Source organism: Chiloscyllium punctatum, chromosome X (assembly GCF_047496795.1).
Source record: "Chiloscyllium punctatum isolate Juve2018m chromosome X, sChiPun1.3, whole genome shotgun sequence".
NCBI lineage: Eukaryota > Metazoa > Chordata > Chondrichthyes > Orectolobiformes > Hemiscylliidae > Chiloscyllium > Chiloscyllium punctatum.
The window spans coordinates 26,131,787-26,150,183 of record NC_092791.1 but is presented as its reverse complement, the minus strand read 5'-3'; the positions used below and the strand labels follow the sequence as shown (position 1 = coordinate 26,150,183).

The 18,397-nt window shown below is 43.7% G+C and overlaps 1 protein-coding gene and 1 long non-coding RNA gene across 3 annotated transcripts in view; one reads left to right on the top strand and one right to left on the bottom strand.

Annotated features, from left to right (window-relative positions):
• LOC140471335 (uncharacterized) overlaps positions 1-17,479 on the top strand; it is a 57,905-nt gene extending 40,426 nt beyond the window's left edge. Inside the window, exons 4-6 of the long non-coding RNA XR_011956974.1 lie at positions 3,063-4,829; positions 6,377-7,071; positions 8,109-17,479. This is a non-coding gene — a long non-coding RNA (uncharacterized lncRNA). The remainder of the gene's footprint in view (positions 1-3,062; positions 4,830-6,376; positions 7,072-8,108) is intronic.
• Positions 10,960-18,397, bottom strand: part of LOC140471332 (transmembrane protein 198-like) — a 57,017-nt gene continuing 49,579 nt past the window's right edge. For both annotated transcript variants that reach the window (XM_072567343.1, XM_072567344.1), the window contains exons 3-5: positions 16,903-17,478; positions 15,929-16,077; positions 10,960-13,821 (exon numbers count right to left, since the gene is read on the bottom strand). In XM_072567343.1, the coding sequence (XP_072423444.1) occupies positions 13,678-13,821; positions 15,929-16,077; positions 16,903-17,478 (869 nt within the window). In that variant the 3' untranslated portion in view covers positions 10,960-13,677. The remainder of the gene's footprint in view (positions 13,822-15,928; positions 16,078-16,902; positions 17,479-18,397) is intronic.

Genomic DNA, 18,397 nt, shown 5'->3' with positions numbered 1-18,397 from the left:
AGGGCTCTTAACTAGGTGTTCCTGATGTGTATTTCAGACAGCTATCACCCTGGGCCTCAAACCCTGAATGCTGATAATCTGGTTAACCCTTGAGCTCCAGGAGATTTCTATTTAGTTGTAGACCAGAAATGCAACTGGACTCCTAACATAATCACAGTGTTTGCAAGAGCAGGTCAGAGACTAGGAATCCTGCATTGAGTAACTCACTTCCTGACTCCCCAAAACCTGTCCACCATTTACAAGGCGCTTCACTGTCGCAGGATCAAAATCCTGGAATTTCCACACTGCACCCCAACCCCCAACAGGACACTGTGGGTCAACCCACAGCAGGTGGACTGCACAGTTCAGGAAGGCAGCTCACCCCCCCCACCTTCTCAAGGGGACAACTATGGACAGGGCAATAAACACTGGGCCCAGCCAGTGACACCCATGTCCCACAAGTGAATAAGAATAAAGAGTCTCCAACCCGGGTGATGATCCTTCTAGGGAATACATCACGTTCATTAATTTGAAACTAATTACAAACTATGTAACAGGGAGCGGATAGGTGAGTGCCTGATCTTTACATGATCAGTAGAAACACAAGACAATTGCCAGGTTCGAGGAATACACAGTCACTCAGAGAGAACAAAGGTCTGATTTGGAGAATTCTCCTATACGTAAACATGGGAGGATTTTGAGTTTTTGGTCTGATTTGGATGGGTGTAAGAGTTAAGGACAGGAAGAGCCACTTTCAAAGGGCCTGTAACATCCCTGAACCTGATACAGTCACTGCAGGAAATCCATTGGACATGCCACTTGAGCTTCCGGGTTCATGGACTGAATTGTTAACTGTGTTTTTCAGAACGTGTCTTTTCAATGTCTGCTCAGGAACTGTGCCTGATTGCTCTCCAGTGACCCCTGGTGGAAAGCTTATGCATCTATGAATACAATGCTGCTCAATTTGCATAATTTACAGTTTCACATCCTTTAGACTTATTGTCATTCACACTTAAATGATGGCAATTAGTGTGAGGTAGTGAGAGAGGGGATGCCAGAATCTGTGGAGTTGTATTGTGGCTAAACTTAGGTGTCAAAAACTTCAATTACAATTTAAACTCCAGTCCCAATATTAGCTTGTGCAGTAACTAAGGAAACTTTACTAAAGCTGTAAATAATACCTGTTAATGCTGGGCTGTGACTTTAGGGATGGATTATAACTCTCGCTTTCTGGTTTAGCTTGTAAAATGGGTCAACATTCAGTCTCTGGTCTCTCCAAAACCTCATAGTTCTTCTGCTTCCACTTGGACAGCAGAATTACTTCACATTCAAACTAGATGTGCACTTAGGTCACTGAAAGTGGCTGCTCATAAGTAACTGAACTCTTTCTGAGCTGCAGCATGATCTATTACATTATTACATGCGGATTGGCCTAGGGTAGGTGAGCCTTGCTGTAAAGCAGCATAAGATCAATCTCTAATGGGCTTTTACAGTTGAGGGATATTGACTGATGGCACCTCTCATTATATCCTTACTACTTCCTTACAGTGGCAATTATCCATAAGCCTATCTTCTTGATTAAATTTTGCTCCTGTTATTTAATGACTTTTTCCTAAGATCAGACAATAGCTTGGATTGTTCTTTCCCTGTTGTTTTTGAGGAAGCCGATGCAGTCAGGACCCAATAACTGATATTAAGTCTCAGTTGTCATGAAATCAAACACTTGCTCATTACTGACCATTTGCTGCTCTTGGAGCTATTTGGTAATTTTCTCTGTGTGGTTTTTGAATGTCTGGAAAGAGTCTTATTACCCCTTTTTTTGAAGACAAAAGATATAGTGTAAATGTTGCTTACAACTTTAAAGCTATAAAAATCTAATACAGCAACCTTTTACACAGATTATGTAAAAAAAGAGTGAAGTAATGAAATATTGTTCCAGCCTTGAGTGACTGTCTGTGTGGAGTTTGCACATTCTCCCCGTGTCCACATGGGTTTCCTCCGGGTGCTCCAGTTTCCTCCCACAATCCAAAGATGTGCAGTTTAAGTGAATTGGCCATGGGAAATTGCCCCATAGTATTCAGGGATGTGCAGATTAGGTACATTAGTCTGGGGGAAATGTAGGGTAATAGGGTAGGGGAATGGGTCTAGGTGTGTTGCTCTTCGCAGGGTCAGTGTGGACTTGTTGGGCCAAATGGCCTGTTTCCACACTGTAAGGATTCGATGGTGCTATGTAGTCTGGAGGATTATACCATTACAAACTTTACAAAGTTCACTGTAATACAAAAGCCCTGGCTTTTGCCCAAAACATCGATGTTTCCTGCTCCTTGGATGCTGCCTGACCTGCTGTGCTGTTCCAGCACCACTCTCATCTTGCCTGCATAAGAGTGCTACCAAAAGTGTCATATCACTTCATTTTGTCAATCAATCTGATGCACCCATCTGAATTCTAGGGTCCTCTCCACGCAGTGTGCCCTTTGCCTGACAGCCTGAGCACCAATGAAACAAATCCATCAAAGCCGCGTTAGAGCAATTGCAAAGGAAAAATTGGCTCTCACAAGAGCAGAGTACTCTGGTCTATTTGCCAAGTTTGCATTGAATTCGGGGTAAATTGCAAGGTGGGGTCCTTGAGGCAAAGTTCAAAACTCAGGAGCATATTGCAGTCAGTGTTGAAGTAGGGAGTCCATCGTGTCAAAGAGGAATTGATCTTTATTGAAAGTAATTTGTTATTCCAGAAATTCAGTGATAGATGACATGAGCTAGCTATTTCAAGTATTTTAAACTGAAAAGCTTCCCAGGAAATTAATTGCAAATTCTATTACATTCAAAAAGAGTCCATATCCTAAAAATGAGCAAGAAACAATTTCATTTCCCCTGCTGATATTGTTGTAACTGGCTGGCCCTGTTCTTGTCCCCTCCTGAAGTCCACACATGAGCACTGTCCAGTGGGTAGTAAACCATTATGGGAATCCTGTCCACTGCCACCAAGTCCAATGATCAGATTGCTGCCCCTTGGCCTGGCTGATATCAGATCAGCCCAGTCTGAACTGGAAATGCTAAAATTGTGTTTTTTTCTCTTTCTGTAGGGAGTTGGACACTAGCAGTGGGACGTAAACTGCTCAAACAGCATCATCAGTTCCCCCAAAGAGGAAAGGGAACCTCTTCACCTCATCTCCATTAAACCTCGATTCTGCAATCACTTGAAAACTGATGGATGTCGTTCTTCACGGGAGATAAATACTGGTGTGTCAGCAATCATTTATTTGCTGGAACAGGATATCTGAAGAGCAAAGCCAAGATTGGGATGTGGTTTTGATACAGGGCGGCCTGTGCCTGTTGATTGGTTCAATGTTGAATATGTATCAGTCATCTGGGGGGATACACAAAGGGGTTTCTGATGGATGTGATTTCTGGGATGATACCTTTACTGGATACATACGTTGGAAAGTTGTATTCTTGTGGAGAAGACCACACACAGCTGAGAATCTCCCAACACGTTCGATCTCCGAATTGTAACAAGCATCAGCAGGAGACACCTTTCATCATGTAGACCTCGGGTGGATACAGTGCTAGTACCGTAGAGCAAGGAGATTCAATCAACACACTTCAAGATCACAAAGGATTCTGTTTCTCCTTGATATGTAAAGGCACCTTCTGGTCATAAAGCAGAAAGGTAGTAAGTGGTAAGGCGTGGGATTTTGTGAGAGTCAGGATGCGGTGTTTGAGACAGTCCTGACACTGAGCATCAAATCCAACACAGTTTGGAAATTAAATTAGTTCACCCTCTGGTAACATTGCTCTCCCTTTATTCTTGCTCGTTGATGTGCAATGATATAAAATTATTCTTAATGGGTCACACTACCATCTAATCAGCTGATGGTGTTTTTAATATGTCATTATTCCATGTGGTTCAGGGACTATATTTAGATTCACCAGGATGACATTGTGCCTCACATAACCACTTGGTCTCGACAAAACAGTGACATTTTTCTCTGCCCCGCTCCCCTGCTGATGTTATTGTAACTGGCTGGCCCTGTTCTTGTCCCCTCCTGAAGTCCACACATGAGCACTGTCCAGTGGGTAGTAAGCCATTATGGGAATCCTGAACACTTTCACCAAGTCCAATGATCAGATTGCTGCCCCTTGGCCTGGCTGATATCAGATCAGCCCAGTCTGAACTGGAAATGCTAAAATTGTGTTTTTTCTCTTTCTGTAGGGAGGTGGACACTAGCAGTGGGACGTAAACTGCTCAAACAGCCTCGTCAGTTCCCCGAAGAGGAAAGGGAACCTCTTCACCCGATCTCCGTTAAATCTCGATTCTGCAATCACTTGAAAAATGGTGAGGATTACTTCTGACAAAAAGTTACAGACCTGAAATATAAACTCTGTTTCTATCTCTCCACAGATGCTGCCTGGCCTGTGAAATGCTTCTAGCAAGTTCTCTCTTCATGAAACATCTTTTCTTTGTTCATGGGAAATAAATACTGGTGTGTCAACAATCATTTGTTTGCTGGAACAGGATATCCGAAGAGCAAAGCCAAGATTGGGATGTGGTTTTGTAACAGGGCGACCTGTGCCTGTTGATTGGTTCAATGTTGAATATGTATCAGTCATCTGGGGGGATACACAAAGGGGTTTCTGATGGATGTGATTTCTGGGATGGTACCTTTACTGGATACATACGTTGGAAAGTTGTATTCTTGTGGAGAAGACCACACACAGCTGAGAATCTCCCAATACGTTCGATCTCCGAATTGTAACAAGCATCAGCAGGAGACACCTTTCATCATGTAGACCTCGGGTGGATACAGCGTCAGAGGGAGATGACCCAAACAGCAAGCTTCTACATTTAGGTAGGAATAGATTTCTTTTTAAAACAAGAGGCTGACCAGTGTGTACAAGTGTGATTGTATGAGGGCTCTTAACGAGGTGTTCCTGATGTGTATTTCAGACAGCTATCACCCTGGGCCTCAAACCCAGCTCAGCCTACGTGGCTGAGACTCAGCCAGCTCACTCTCCAGTGACATCAGTTTCCTTTCATACTTTCGCACATTTTACACCCAGTCATATAAAGACATTCTTGATCAACAGTACTGCTGTCTGATTGTGAACTTTTCTTTCGGTGTACCTGAATTTTGCGTGGCAGTGAGTGTTTCCTTTATCATGCAACCCATGTCATCCTTGTGGTTTATGGGCAAAGATCAGTCAGTGGAATGAGAGGTCGGAAGGGATTTTGCCACACAGCCTTTAATTTCATTGATCTATAACTGAATATTAAAAAGGACGTCTGAGAGACTGACATTACCATTTGTTGGGAGACAGGTCAATTTGGCCAGCTTCTCCTTGAGTATGTTTCAGTGCAGACTTTTCACTATATGTATGAGGGGGCCAGGCACTATAGACACCGCACTTGTGGGTGTCCACCTACCGAGAGACATGATCAGAACCACCTCATGATGAATAAGAGTGGTTCAAAATTGCTAATACTTAACATGAGTGAATGCAGACAGGAAGATGTGATTGATTATCCACAACCACTTGTTATCTGGAACAAGAGAAAGTTGAGCGATCCACATCCATCGCCTTGTGCATCGTCTCAATTCTCCAACACAGCCTCCTGCTAAAGCAAAGTACTGTGGACACTGGAAATTTGAAACAAAGACAGAAAATACTGAAGAAACTCGGCAGGTCTGGCAGCGTCCGTGCAGAAAGAGTCTGTGTAGAAATCAGCCTGGGAAAAGTTAGAGATGCAATAAGGCTTAAACAAGAGGTGTGGTGTAGAGGGCAGGGGTAAGTTACTGGGAAGGTCTGTGAAAAGGTAGAAAGCAGGAGAGATTAAATGACAAAAAAGATGATGGTGCAAGGCAAACGTGGATGGTCATGGAAATGTCCTTAATTTCTTAAATGCTACAACACTTTAAAAAGTGCTTCATTAACTGGAAAGCACTTTGGGACAGCTGAAGGTTTTAGAAATGCAAGTTCATTCTTTCTGGTAACATGAAGCAACTGCTCTCCATTTCATTAATGCTGTGAGTTGTTCTCCTGTCCAGTTATATCACATGTGTGAGCCTTGGCTAGCTTGTTTCTGAGTAAGAGATCATGGACTCAAGACCAGATCCTGCACATATTCTGTTTCTTTCTTCTGCGCAGTACTGAGAGACTATTGCATTGTCAGAACTGCCACTTCCAAATGCGATGTAAAACAAAACTCTGCAATGTAAAAGAGCCCATGGTACTATTTGTAGAAGGGAGCTTTCCTGGAATCCTGGCTTGCGTTCCTCCCTTGACTACTACCATCAAAGTAGTATCTAAATTGGTTTTGTGGGATCATGCTGTGCACAGGTTTAGTAATTATCAGAGAGCTGGAAAGGTTGAAATTGTGTTTTTTCTCTTTCTGTAGGGAGATGGATACCAGCGGTGAGACATGAACTGCTCAAACAGCATCCTCAGTTCCCCCAAAGAGGAAAGGGAACCTCTTCACGTGATCTCCATTAAACCTCGATTCTGCAATCACTTGGAAAACTGGTGAGGATTACTTCTGACAGAATGTCACAGACCTGAAATATAAACTCTGTTTTTCTCTCTCTCCGCAGATGCTGCCTGGCCTGTGGAATGATTCCAGTACATTCTCTCTTCATGAAACATCGTTTCTTTGTCATGAATGTGTCGACGGTCAGTTACTTGCTGGAACAGGATATCCGAAGAGCAAAGCCAAGATTGGGATGTGGTTTTGTAACAGGGCGACCTGTGCCTGTTGATTGGTTCAATGTTGAATATGTATCAGTCATCTGGGGGGATACACAAAGGGGTTTCTGATGGATGTGATTTCTGGGATGATACCTTTACTGGATACATACGTTGGAAAGTTGTATTCTTGTGGAGAAGACCACACACAGCTGAGAATCTCCCAACACGTTCGATCTCCGAATTGTAACAAGCATCAGCAGGAGACACCTTTCATCAATGTAGACCTCGGGTGGATACAGTGCTAGTACCATAGAGCAAGGAGATTCAATCAACACACTTCAAGATCACAAAGGATTCTGTTTCTCCTTGATATGTAAAGGCACCTTCTGGTCATAAAGCAGAAAGGTGGTAAGTGGGAAGGAGTGGGATTTTGTGAAGGTTTCAGAATCTCCCTGTTGATGGGCTGACACTGACTGGGTCTCCCACTCAGCCCAATGTAGAGGGCTGGGGGTTTGGCTCGGTCACCCTTGAGTTACAGCATAGCCTTATACAGGTCGTGCTTTTAAAGTGGTTTGTGAGTTCTGCATCTGCCGAATCTCACTGCGATTTTAAGTGTCATCATGCATGTGCTCCATAAGGTTACTGTTAATTCAATGGCCCTGAGGTTTGGATGTATAATACATATGGGTGGAGCAAATATAAATATCCCACTTAGAGATTCACATAGAGAGGGAATAGAGAAAACGCTACCTCATTCACTGAGAGGGTAACAGAAAGACAAAATAAAACACTTAGGTAAAAACAATGACTGCAGATGCTGGAAACCAGATTCTGGATTAGTGGTGCTGGAGGAGCACAGCAGTTCAGGCAGCATCCGAGGAGCAGCAAAATCGACGTTTTGGGCAAAAGCCCTTCATCAGCAAATGTCGATTTCGAAGCTACTTGGATGCTGCCTGAACTGCTGTGCTCTTCCAGCACCACTAATCCAGAATAAAACACTTCCCTATTCACCCAGTGCAATGAACACAGAAGGGAGACACATATTTACAGGCAGTTAGAGCAAAAGAGGATACTCGATGATCAAAGAGGTATGATACATCATAAAGAACATCATCTCTGGGCAGGCTGCTGATGTGCCCTCATGCCTTCCAGCAAATAGGCCACAATTATTAACTTCAAACCTGATGGCACCAACAAGTGAATGGCAGACAGGTAAATGTTTGTGCGTAACCAAAGCATAACATAACAACAAGAGGGAAAGAGAGGGAAAACCTGGAGTAGCAGAGATTTAATATTTCATTCCAAATGGTTGAATGACTCAAATTCTGACTGGTAAGATTTCACAGCAGCAAATGTTAAAGTTTCACACTGACTGTCTTAGCCAAAAATGTGCCTTTGAATGAGGAGTAGATTTCTAATTTGCAAAGGTATCATTTTTCTTACAGGACACAGAGTGGTGTATGGTGCAGAATGACCACACGGGCTGTACATGGAGCACTGGAGGTATACAGTCATACAAGACACTGGAGCGGGGCATTGCCTAAGCACTGCTGAGCCTGAATGATCGAAGGCAATGGTATTGAGTACGCAGCCATCTCTGACTCACCAGCTCGCACTGCGAACCTCCCTAGCTTGCCTCCTTCCCCTCACCAACCCTCTCTCAAGCTCTCTCTTTGGCTTCGGAAAAGGAAGGGATAAGTGAGACGGAGTATCAGAGGGCAGCAGTGAGCACGAGAGCGAGGCAGTGAGTGAGAGGGTCCAAGCAGAGATGGATGGGACTGAACCTTGTGCAGGCTAAGAAGTCTTGGCTCTGGGCTAGACAGGTGGCAAGGACCCTACATTGCCTCTATTTGAAAAGGCTCACCACACTTTGTGCTCTTCAGGCACCCAACAGGCCAGCTGCAGTCCTTTCCCCTGGATCAAGGACCCCAAGGATAGAGGGTATGCCCACTGAGATCTGTGGGTGTTAGTGGGCGAGGGTATTGGCGGAAAGCATGATGGTTGAGCTTTCCACATGGCGAACCCCTGCCCTACCAGTAACAGAATGAGACTTATGACTGAGTCACTGTGTGAGAGTCAGCGTGCAGGACTCAGTCACAAGCAGAAGAGATTCAGCGAGCAGGAGAATAGCGCTGAGTGAAAGTGAGCCAGACAGAGGCATCAAGAGGGGGCAAATGTGCTTTATCCTGGGTGGTGTTAAGTTGTTGGAGCTGCCCCCATTCAGGCAAGTGGGGAATATTCCATCACACTCCTGACTTGTGCCTTGTGAATGGTGGACAGGCTTTGAGGAGTCAGGAGGGAAGTTACTCACCACAGTGACCCTGCTCTTGCAGCTACAGTTATTGATTAATGGTGATGCACATTAAGGGGTGAGATATGGTGAACAGGGAGGAGCTGGCAAATGGGGAATGGGCAGGATGAGGGGAATGGCTGTGACTAGAGAGAGTGCATTGAGTAGGGAACAGGAGAGATGGTGAGTGAGGAGAGGATGTGAGATGCTGGGTGGGTAGAGAGGGGATGGTGAGTGTGGAGGCCTCAGGGGGTGGAAGGCAAGTGGGATATGTTAGTAAGTGGGTAACACTTAGTTAGTTATGAAATAGATTAGGAATTACAATTGGTGTACTGTGGACAGTTTCTAATGTTTCCATCTTTTATGTTTTTTTTGTACCTACCAGCATGCCATTTGAAGAAATCACAATGCATCATTAAGCCTCTTAATTGGACTGCAAGTAGAATTTAAATGTTCCAGTTTCCTAATTGTGCCTTACTATTTTTCCAGTCAATATGATTGATCTCAGGTGATCAAAGAAATCCATGTGATATTCAATGATACGGAAATGGTAAATTCAAAGAAGCTTAAATTGAATTGAAAGTGGAGGTCAAGCAGGTTTAAACTGGGAAAACTGAGGTCAGGAACCTTCACTTCACAGAGAGCAATCAACAGTTGGACTGCTTTCCCAAATTTAGGGAGATGCAAAGAACCTAGAAATCATTAAAGAAACAATTATATGCTGCAAGGACTCTTAACCTTCCTCATATTATTATCTTATGAGTTCAAATTGCATCTTTGAGGCCTGCGATCCACATTGTGTCCTCGGAATGAGTGGTTCAGGAAGTTCATGTGCATCACCATTAACCAGAAAAAGAGTGGCTACAAGAGCAGGGTCAGAGGTTGGGAATCCTGCAGTGAATAACTCACCTCCTGACTCCCCAAAGCCTGTCCACATCTCCAAGGCGCAACTCAGGAGTGTGATGGAATACTCCCCACTTGCCTGGATGGGGGCAGCTCCAACAACACTCAAGAAGCTCGACACCAACCAGGACAAAGCAGCCCCCACTTGACCGACATGCTAACCATCACCTTCAACATTGACTCTCCTCACCACCGATGCACAATGGCAGCAGTGCAAACCATCTACAAGATGCCCTGCAATAACTCACCAAGGCACATTAGACAGCATCTTCCAAACCCACAACCACTTCCATCTTGAAGGACAAGGGCAGCAGATACATGGGAACACCATCCCCTGCATGTTCCCCTCCAAGCCCCTCACCATACTGACTTGGAAATATATCGCCGGGTCGCTGGGTCAAAATCCTGGAATTCTCACCCTAAGGGCATTGTGGGTCTATCTACATCACATGGACTGCAGCGGTTCAAGATGGCAGCTCAACACCATCTCCTCAAGGGGCAACTTGTGATGCTAACATCTCATGAATGAGTAACAATGAAAATCTAATTTTAATATCAAATATCAATATGACTTCCCCCAGAGTTGTTACTACTCCAACATTGTCCCAGAATCTCCAGGAATGAATTTTCAGTCCCCGGTCACTGCTTTGAACAATGTGGGAGGTAAAATCAAAGGTACCTAGCAATAATTGCGTTGCTTGTGTTTCCTTTGGATCTTCTGCTCATTCACCATAAGGAAAGTATCGGGGCTTGGAGTTCATGTGATTTAAACTTCAGGAATATAGTCAACCTGAGTTATAAACCTATCCTTTTAATTCTGTCATTCCTGACATCTAGGTATTAATTATGAAAGTAGTTAATGAACTGTTGCATTTGCCACAAATCCAACGACCTTGGGTTTGAGCTCTACCTGCCTTGATTCTATTCTTCTCTTCTCGCTCCCCCCCCCCCACTATTTCAGGTTCACCGACAAGACATGAAAATAATACTCGCAGGCACTTACTCATGTAAAAATCATCTTTATAATTCACACAGAAACATTACAGAAAAGAATCTCCACATTGAATAAATGGAACAATTGTTTATCAAAAGGATACAAACAAAATAAGTGAATTAATTCAGGGAAATAATGTGTAATGTTAGCTCATAATCAACATCAATATTGACGCAATATAAAAATGGAACCACATACTGCAAGAAGTCACTGATGATATTTAACATCTGTTATGAACACAAACATGTACGTTTCCTGATGGCATAGTGCAATACTGATTAACGTAGAGAAGGAGAGCCCATGGTTTCAATCCCCAATCTGTGTCAGGTTTAACTTGATTTCACCTGGGACAGTCATAGGATCACATAGGACTGGTGTTTATGTTCCACTCGAGCCATTCCCAACTTATCCCATCTAAATCCATCATTATAAAACTCTCTACCCCTTCTTCCTCATATGCTTGTCCAGGTTCCACTTAAATGCATTTATACAATTCCGTTTAACCACTCCCTGTGGGAGTGAGTTCCACTTTCAACACAGGAGCACACTGATCACCTTAAGTGCCGCTGCACCAGGCAGGGGAAGATAAAAAAAAAACAACTAGGAATGCCCATTCCTCACAGTCCTCAGTATTCTCGGCGTGAGTGTGTGTCGCTCAAGTGATGATGGGACTGGGTTCAGATGGGAAGTTCCTACAGTTCTTGTGTACGGTCAGAAAGGATGGCCTCTTGGACCAGGCATCAGAGAACATCTAGCACCCACAGAACAGTCCTCCAACAAGACTGGCAGTCCAAAGAATTGAAGGAACCTGAAGAGAGTGAAAACTCAGTCAAGTGCCAAGTGCCTGCACTGCAAACACATTCACCTAAAGAAGCTCCCCCAGATGTTTCAGGCTGTTAAAATGCAATTTGAAAGGAGACATTTCAAGAAACAGATTCAAATGCTTTAAAATTCTCTCCCTTCTTCCTGCTGAAAGTTGGCAGATTCAAAGCCTAAAAAATGTTTGACCCTCTCTGATCTGGCTGGTTAAACTGAAAACCCAAGACCTTCAAGAGCTGCAATGGCAACTGGTCAGGACTGACAATGGAACCCAACTGTCACAAGATACTGAAGTCCACAGGGGGAACTGCAGACTGCTCTGTGCTAAGCACTGACACTTAACTGTCACTGGCAAACTTCTGGTAATGCTGAAATGCTTCCCCAAAGCAAATACTACATGGTACAGTACTTTTCACCAGCACAGAAAGTCCTTGCATTTTACACTTCTCTTTCAATAACTATCAAGATTAACCTAAGGAATTATTGAATATTCCAACACTGAAGCATTGTGTAGTCTGTTTCTCTCCACGTCAGTCTTCTAAGTTGAATGCACTCTCCTGCTCATTGTTTATGCTCATTCACATATGTCCTTCAAGCTGAACTGCGTAAAGATGTTTTTCTGTCTTTTCATTTCACTTACCTTCATTGCAAATAAGAGCTGCATTTTTTAAAAAATGACCTAAGAGGTACGTGCAGTCTATGTGGATGGAGTCATGCAGGAGTGTACAGAACATCGATAAGGTATAGGTCAGGCTGTAATACTGTCAATTAGAATCGAGAGCTTATTACTCATCATGCAAATACGTTTTGTCTTTTCGCCATAGAGACGTGCACCTTCTGCCTTTATCCGCCTTCGACCTAGTACATTTCTGTTTTGAATTGTATACAGATAAACAATGCCATCAGTCTATCTCCAACAGATTCCCATCCAGAGTTCATTTCATTACAGAAGCAACGTGACTATCCTTCATCAACTGAGAGCTGTTGTCCCGGGTGCGAAGACCATTTGAATAGTCAAGAGGTACTGGAGATATTTACATTCATCTAAGAATGAAGGGAAAGACCTGGCCCTTCCAGTAGTATTTGAATCTTGAATTGATTCATGCAGATCTGGAATTTGAAAAGGTGGGAAAGCAGGAAATAACAGGTACTCATCACAAATAATGATTTTAAATCTCTGATCAGTATTAGGAGGAACACAGACAGAGAAAACCAGAGGACAAAATCAAGGAAGTGGTTGTGTTTTATATTTAACATTTGGCCATTTACTCTGCTGGATTACACTTGTTAGAGGCAGGTTTAGAGGAACAGTATTAAAGGGAGATAGTTCACTGCTTAAAGGTCAATTGTGCTTGCCACTGAACAATGACATGTTTTAAACTACTAGACAAGGGCATGAAATAATTTGGACTTGAGAAACAAGTGGTTGAATAGGTTACATGTTAAATGGCTGCTTCGAAAGAAATTCAATGTGAATTGTGGCTGCATAAAGTGCCAGATTGGTGGCCCAAAGATGACAACCTGTTGAGAGTGGATGATAAGCAAATTGGAAAATATGTCGTCTGCAACAGGCAGAATCCAAGGTCACAGGTGAGCTGCATACTTGTCCTGATTATTCTTTGTGGACACGGGGCACGTAACTTTATCTGCTGGGTCACAAAGATACACACTTCCTTAACTGGTGATGTGCCACTCCCATGCCAAGCACCCTTTCATTAGCAGAGTGTGAGGTGCCTGTTCAACTCCTTTCAGTCAGATTGCTGAAAACATACTCAGGCAGGTAACAAATGAACAGACTCAAAGATTTCTTCATACTTGCAGGAACTGTGATTCCTAGAGAGAGAGAGAGAGAGAGAGAGAGAGAGACACACACACCCACAGACCATGGTGTGTGGAGACTTATGGCTAGAGTGTCAACATGTTATCTACTTGTCACCAGCTGGGAGCTAAATAAACTGGTTGTTCACTAATAACCTTGACCAGTACTTGCTGTGCGATGGTGACTAGCTCATGCTGTGACTACAGGGGTTGTGGCTGTGAGTGGGACAGTAGAACCACAGTCGTAATCCAGATCCACAACGGTGTGAATGTTTGTGTTCAGACTGCTCATGGATGTCGCTGTCTGCCGATCTCGGATACTCTGAATGTAGCTCTAAAGAAACATGGAGAAAAATTAATTACTCTAAAAAAGTATAGGGCAGCAAAAGGCTGTTCCATGCATCATGTCCCTGCTGGCTCTTTGAAGAAGCTAGCCAATTAATCCCATTCCCTTTGTCTTTATTTCCAATTTTTCCCCGTTAGGTATTTATCAAATTCTGTATTTAAGACAATGATTGCATCATACAATGCATTCCAGATCCCAGCAACTCACTGTTTGATATTTGTTTTTCCCTCATACGTTCTTCCTTCAGTGGAAATTGCAGCAGTCACCATGTTACTGAAGGAATCTGAAGAATTTCCACCAGTGTTTCTGAGGTTTTCATGTCTGACACCCACTTCCGTCAGAAAGCGAAACCTGGAGCCAACATCCTGTCCCACGCCCAATCCCCTACACACTCCTGAAAAGACCATACAACCATCGGAACAGAAGTAGGCCATTCAGCCCATCGAGTCAGCTCTGCCATTCAATGTGATCACAGCTGATCTGATCATCCTCAACTCCACATTCCTGCCTTTTCCCCATACACCCTCGATTCCCTTCCTGATTAAAAATCTGTCTGTCTCAGCCTTGAATACACTCAATGACCCAGCCTTGACAGCTCTCTGCAGTAAAGAATGCCACAGATTCACTACCGTCTGAGAGAAGGAATGCCTCCTCATCTCTGTCTTAAATGTGGGAGCCCTTATTCTGAGATGATGCCCTCTGGTCTCAGATTCTCCCCCAACGGGAAACAAGCTTTCCGCATCTAGCCTTAGTCTGCTGAGAATCTTGTATGTTTCAATCAGGTCACCTCTCATTCTTCTAAACTCCAATGAGGACAGGCCCAATCTACTCACCCTCTCCTCATAAGACAGTCCCTCCATACCTGGGATCAGCTGAATGAACCTTCTCTGGATTGCCTCCCATGTCAGTCTATCTTTCCTTAGATAAGGGACACAAACCTGTTCACAGTATTTCAGCTGTGGTCTGATTGGTGTCTTGTATAGTTTTAGCAAAACCTCCCCGTTTTTGTACTACATTCCCTTTGAAATAAAGGCTAACATTCTATTTACCTTCCCTATTACCCACGGAACTCGGATACCAGCTTTTAGTGATTCATGATTGAGAACTCCCAACTCCCTCCACTCCATAGTATCCTGCAGTCTTCCTCCAGTTAAGTAATGTTCCTGCTCCTCCAAGCAGACTGCACAATTAAGCAGGAATACCAATAGAACATAGTTGGGAACAGAATGGTAGAACTCTTATTCCACTGGCACTTCACTGAGATGAAGCCAAGCAGAAAATCCCAGCCTCACTGCCTTGGCTCACACCTTAAGGACGACACATGGATAGTTGACGTTCATGGAATCACACCCTGCAAGGATTCACCACTGTCAGGGAGAGGAACTACACTAGCTGGATGTGGAGTGGATGTCCTGATCCTATATTGCATCGCTCTGTACGATTCCTTTTCCATAATTCGCTCACGTGAACACACAAACATCTACCTTTAATCATAGCACTGGGGATATTTTTGGATTCACTATCTGACTTTAAAAAAGGGGTTTGTAGCAAAGTTGGCTAAATAGAGAGTGTATGGTTTGGAATAATGCAAACAGCATGGGATCGATTCCTCTTCTAGCCAAGGTAGATTTGGGCCTGCCCCTGAGAATGGAAGGCAATGGCAAACCAACACTGACACATACTGCCAAGAAATCAACTTAGGATGAAGCACCAGTAGGTCATGAGCATAGGAAAGCTTCAGGCAGAACATGCATGGACTGGAATGGAATGTGATTCAATTCCTGTGTTCAAATTGGTTTGATTTATTTGGATGGAGAGGATGAGGTAAATCACATAGATACCTTTGAATGGAAGATGAGGGAAAAGGGTTATGCTGATGGGTTCAATGAGGAAGGGTGAGAAGAAGGTCATGTGGACCATAAATTGATCTTTCGGGCCGAATGGCCTGTTTAGGTGCCATGTATCCTGTGTAATTCTACATAACAACATAGCTTAACAGGGAGCAGAAGAATAAAAATGCTAAGATCAGAGGTTTTCTGTTCTCCCTTATCATTCTAATATCCCAAGGACAAGAGTTTGACTTTGAATACTTTACCGGTGAAAGGATGTCTCCCGTGTACCGTTTGACTGGGTATGGCTTCCTGCGATATGTGCCCTCCGCCTGAGACGCCCTCTGTCGTTTCTTTGCTTCTTGCTGTCGTATTCTCATCAACTGCACTCGTTTTTGTCGTTTACTGATAATGACTACAGGAAGAAGAAAGCATTAGTGGCAATAGAATTTATTTTAATAGCTCTAATTCCCTCTCCTTGTCTTGACCTACCCTCTACAAGATGGCTCCATCTTTACTCAAGAATAGGACAATTGAGCCAAGTCATACTTCTGTCATTCTCATTTGCTTTTCTCGGTGGAGTCAACAGTAAATCAGCATGGCCAGAAGAAGATTGGACCCAACAATGTGCTTTGGCAAGAAACTGGTCATCAAACAACGAGAAGAACAATTGAACCCAGAGCAACACCAGTCAGCTCTCTCAACCTGGTCCCAAAGGGTTTTCCCAGCCAAAATACTCGTGATCAGCATCAATGTAACATGAACTGAAAAGGACAATTTAATGAGTCCTTTGAATCCCATAATATATCTACGCTGAAGCACTGATTGTTCAATGTGAGAATCAGTTGCTAGAATCATCATCCAGTGTGTTCCATATCACACAAACTAGCAATGTACCATGTTTGATCCCAGGTCTGGCTTGAATTAAGTAGAGGAGCGCTGGGAACAATAGAATTGGTCTGAGATCACCCTACCCTGATCACAGGAAGGGACATGTGGTGGTGGGGAGGGGTGAGTGGGATAATCATTAAGGTTTCTAACCCAATCACTGCCCAGTGACCTTTGCCATAAAGTGTATGCGTGCATGCACTAAATGACAGCAAGCTCAGGCCGTGTTAGACAATAATTATCCATCGACACTCACTGTCACATCCCTCCAACAGTATCCTCATGGCAGTCTATTTGGTTAGAGGGTAGAGAAGTAGAAAATCCTTTCTTACCAGTTTTGAGCTGGCCTTACCTTCAGTGTGTGAATAGCCTTCAGCTGTCAGCTTCCATTGGACCAGAATCCCCAGTATACTCAGCACTGGCCAGATGGCAAGGATCACCCAACTGTACCAACAAATGGGCAATGAAGGAGCAATCTTGAGCCTCTCATAGACATATATTGCCAACGAAAACAGCTCGATGAAGTAGTCCACAGTCAGTGTAATGATGGCGCCACCAAAAACTGCAGTGGAGATAATAGTGAAGAGCTTTTGCCACTGTAAAGTTAAGACAGCAAACAGCATGCCGACACCAATGAGAAGGCCCACTGGCACCCAGATGGTATGCGGGTGGTAGAACTGCTCCATCACAATGAGGGTGACAGTTGCTACCAGCAGGCCAAGAACGAGGCCAATCATGAAGAGCCCAACACTACGGACAAGCATGGTGACCAGTCCGCACAGGATTCCAATGCCAAGGCCAATACCAGCACTGGCCTCCACACTCAGCTGAATGTCCAGAACCCGCTCCTTGTAACACAGTAGGAAAATGATGATGGAGCCAAACATCAGCCCACAGAGGAACATGACAGCCTTGAAACAGCGATAACCTGCAACAAAGTTTGAAAAGGTAACATTAATCACTTTTACCACACTAAAGCAATGACAGTCAGGCAACCTGATGCTAAATTACAGGTTCGCACCGCTCTTAGTAACGAACAGACAACAGGAATCCCTATCCCTAAACAACATTATGAAGCAGAGAAATTGCTGCTAAAACCAACTCTGAGCTCCACACAACGATGGAGATTTTGTTAATTATTTAATCACTACCCTGAGGCACGTTAAATCATGGAGTCATACAGCATGGAAACAGATCCTATGGTCCAACTAGTCCATGTCGACCATGTTCCCAAACCAAACTGGTCACACTTGCCTGCATTTGACCCATACCTTTCCAATTCATGTACTTATCCAAATGTCTTTTAAATGATGTAACTGTACTCACATCCACCACTTCCTCTGGAAGTTCATTCCACACACGAACCATACTGTGTTAAAAAAAAAGTTGCCCCTCGTGTCCTTTTTAAATCTTTCTCCTCTCACCTTAAAAACATGCCCCCTAGTTTTGAAATCCCCCACCCTAGAGTAAAGACCCTAGCTATTCATCTTATCTATACCCCTCACGATTTTATAAACCCATATAAGGTCACCCTCAACCTCCTATGTTCCACGAGAAACGTCTCAGCCGATCCAGCCTATTTTAATAACTCAAACCCTCCGTTCCAGGCAACATCCTGGTAAATCTATTCTGAACCCTCACTAGGTTAATAATATCCTTCCTATAACAGGGCGACCAGAACTGGACACAGTATTCCAGAAGAGGCCTCACCAATGTCCTGTACAACCTCAACATGACGTCCCAACTCCTATACTCAAAATGAGCAATGAAGGCGTCCGTGCTAAACACCTTCTTAACCACGCCGTCTACCTGTGACTCAAGCTTCAAAGAATTATATACCTGAATCC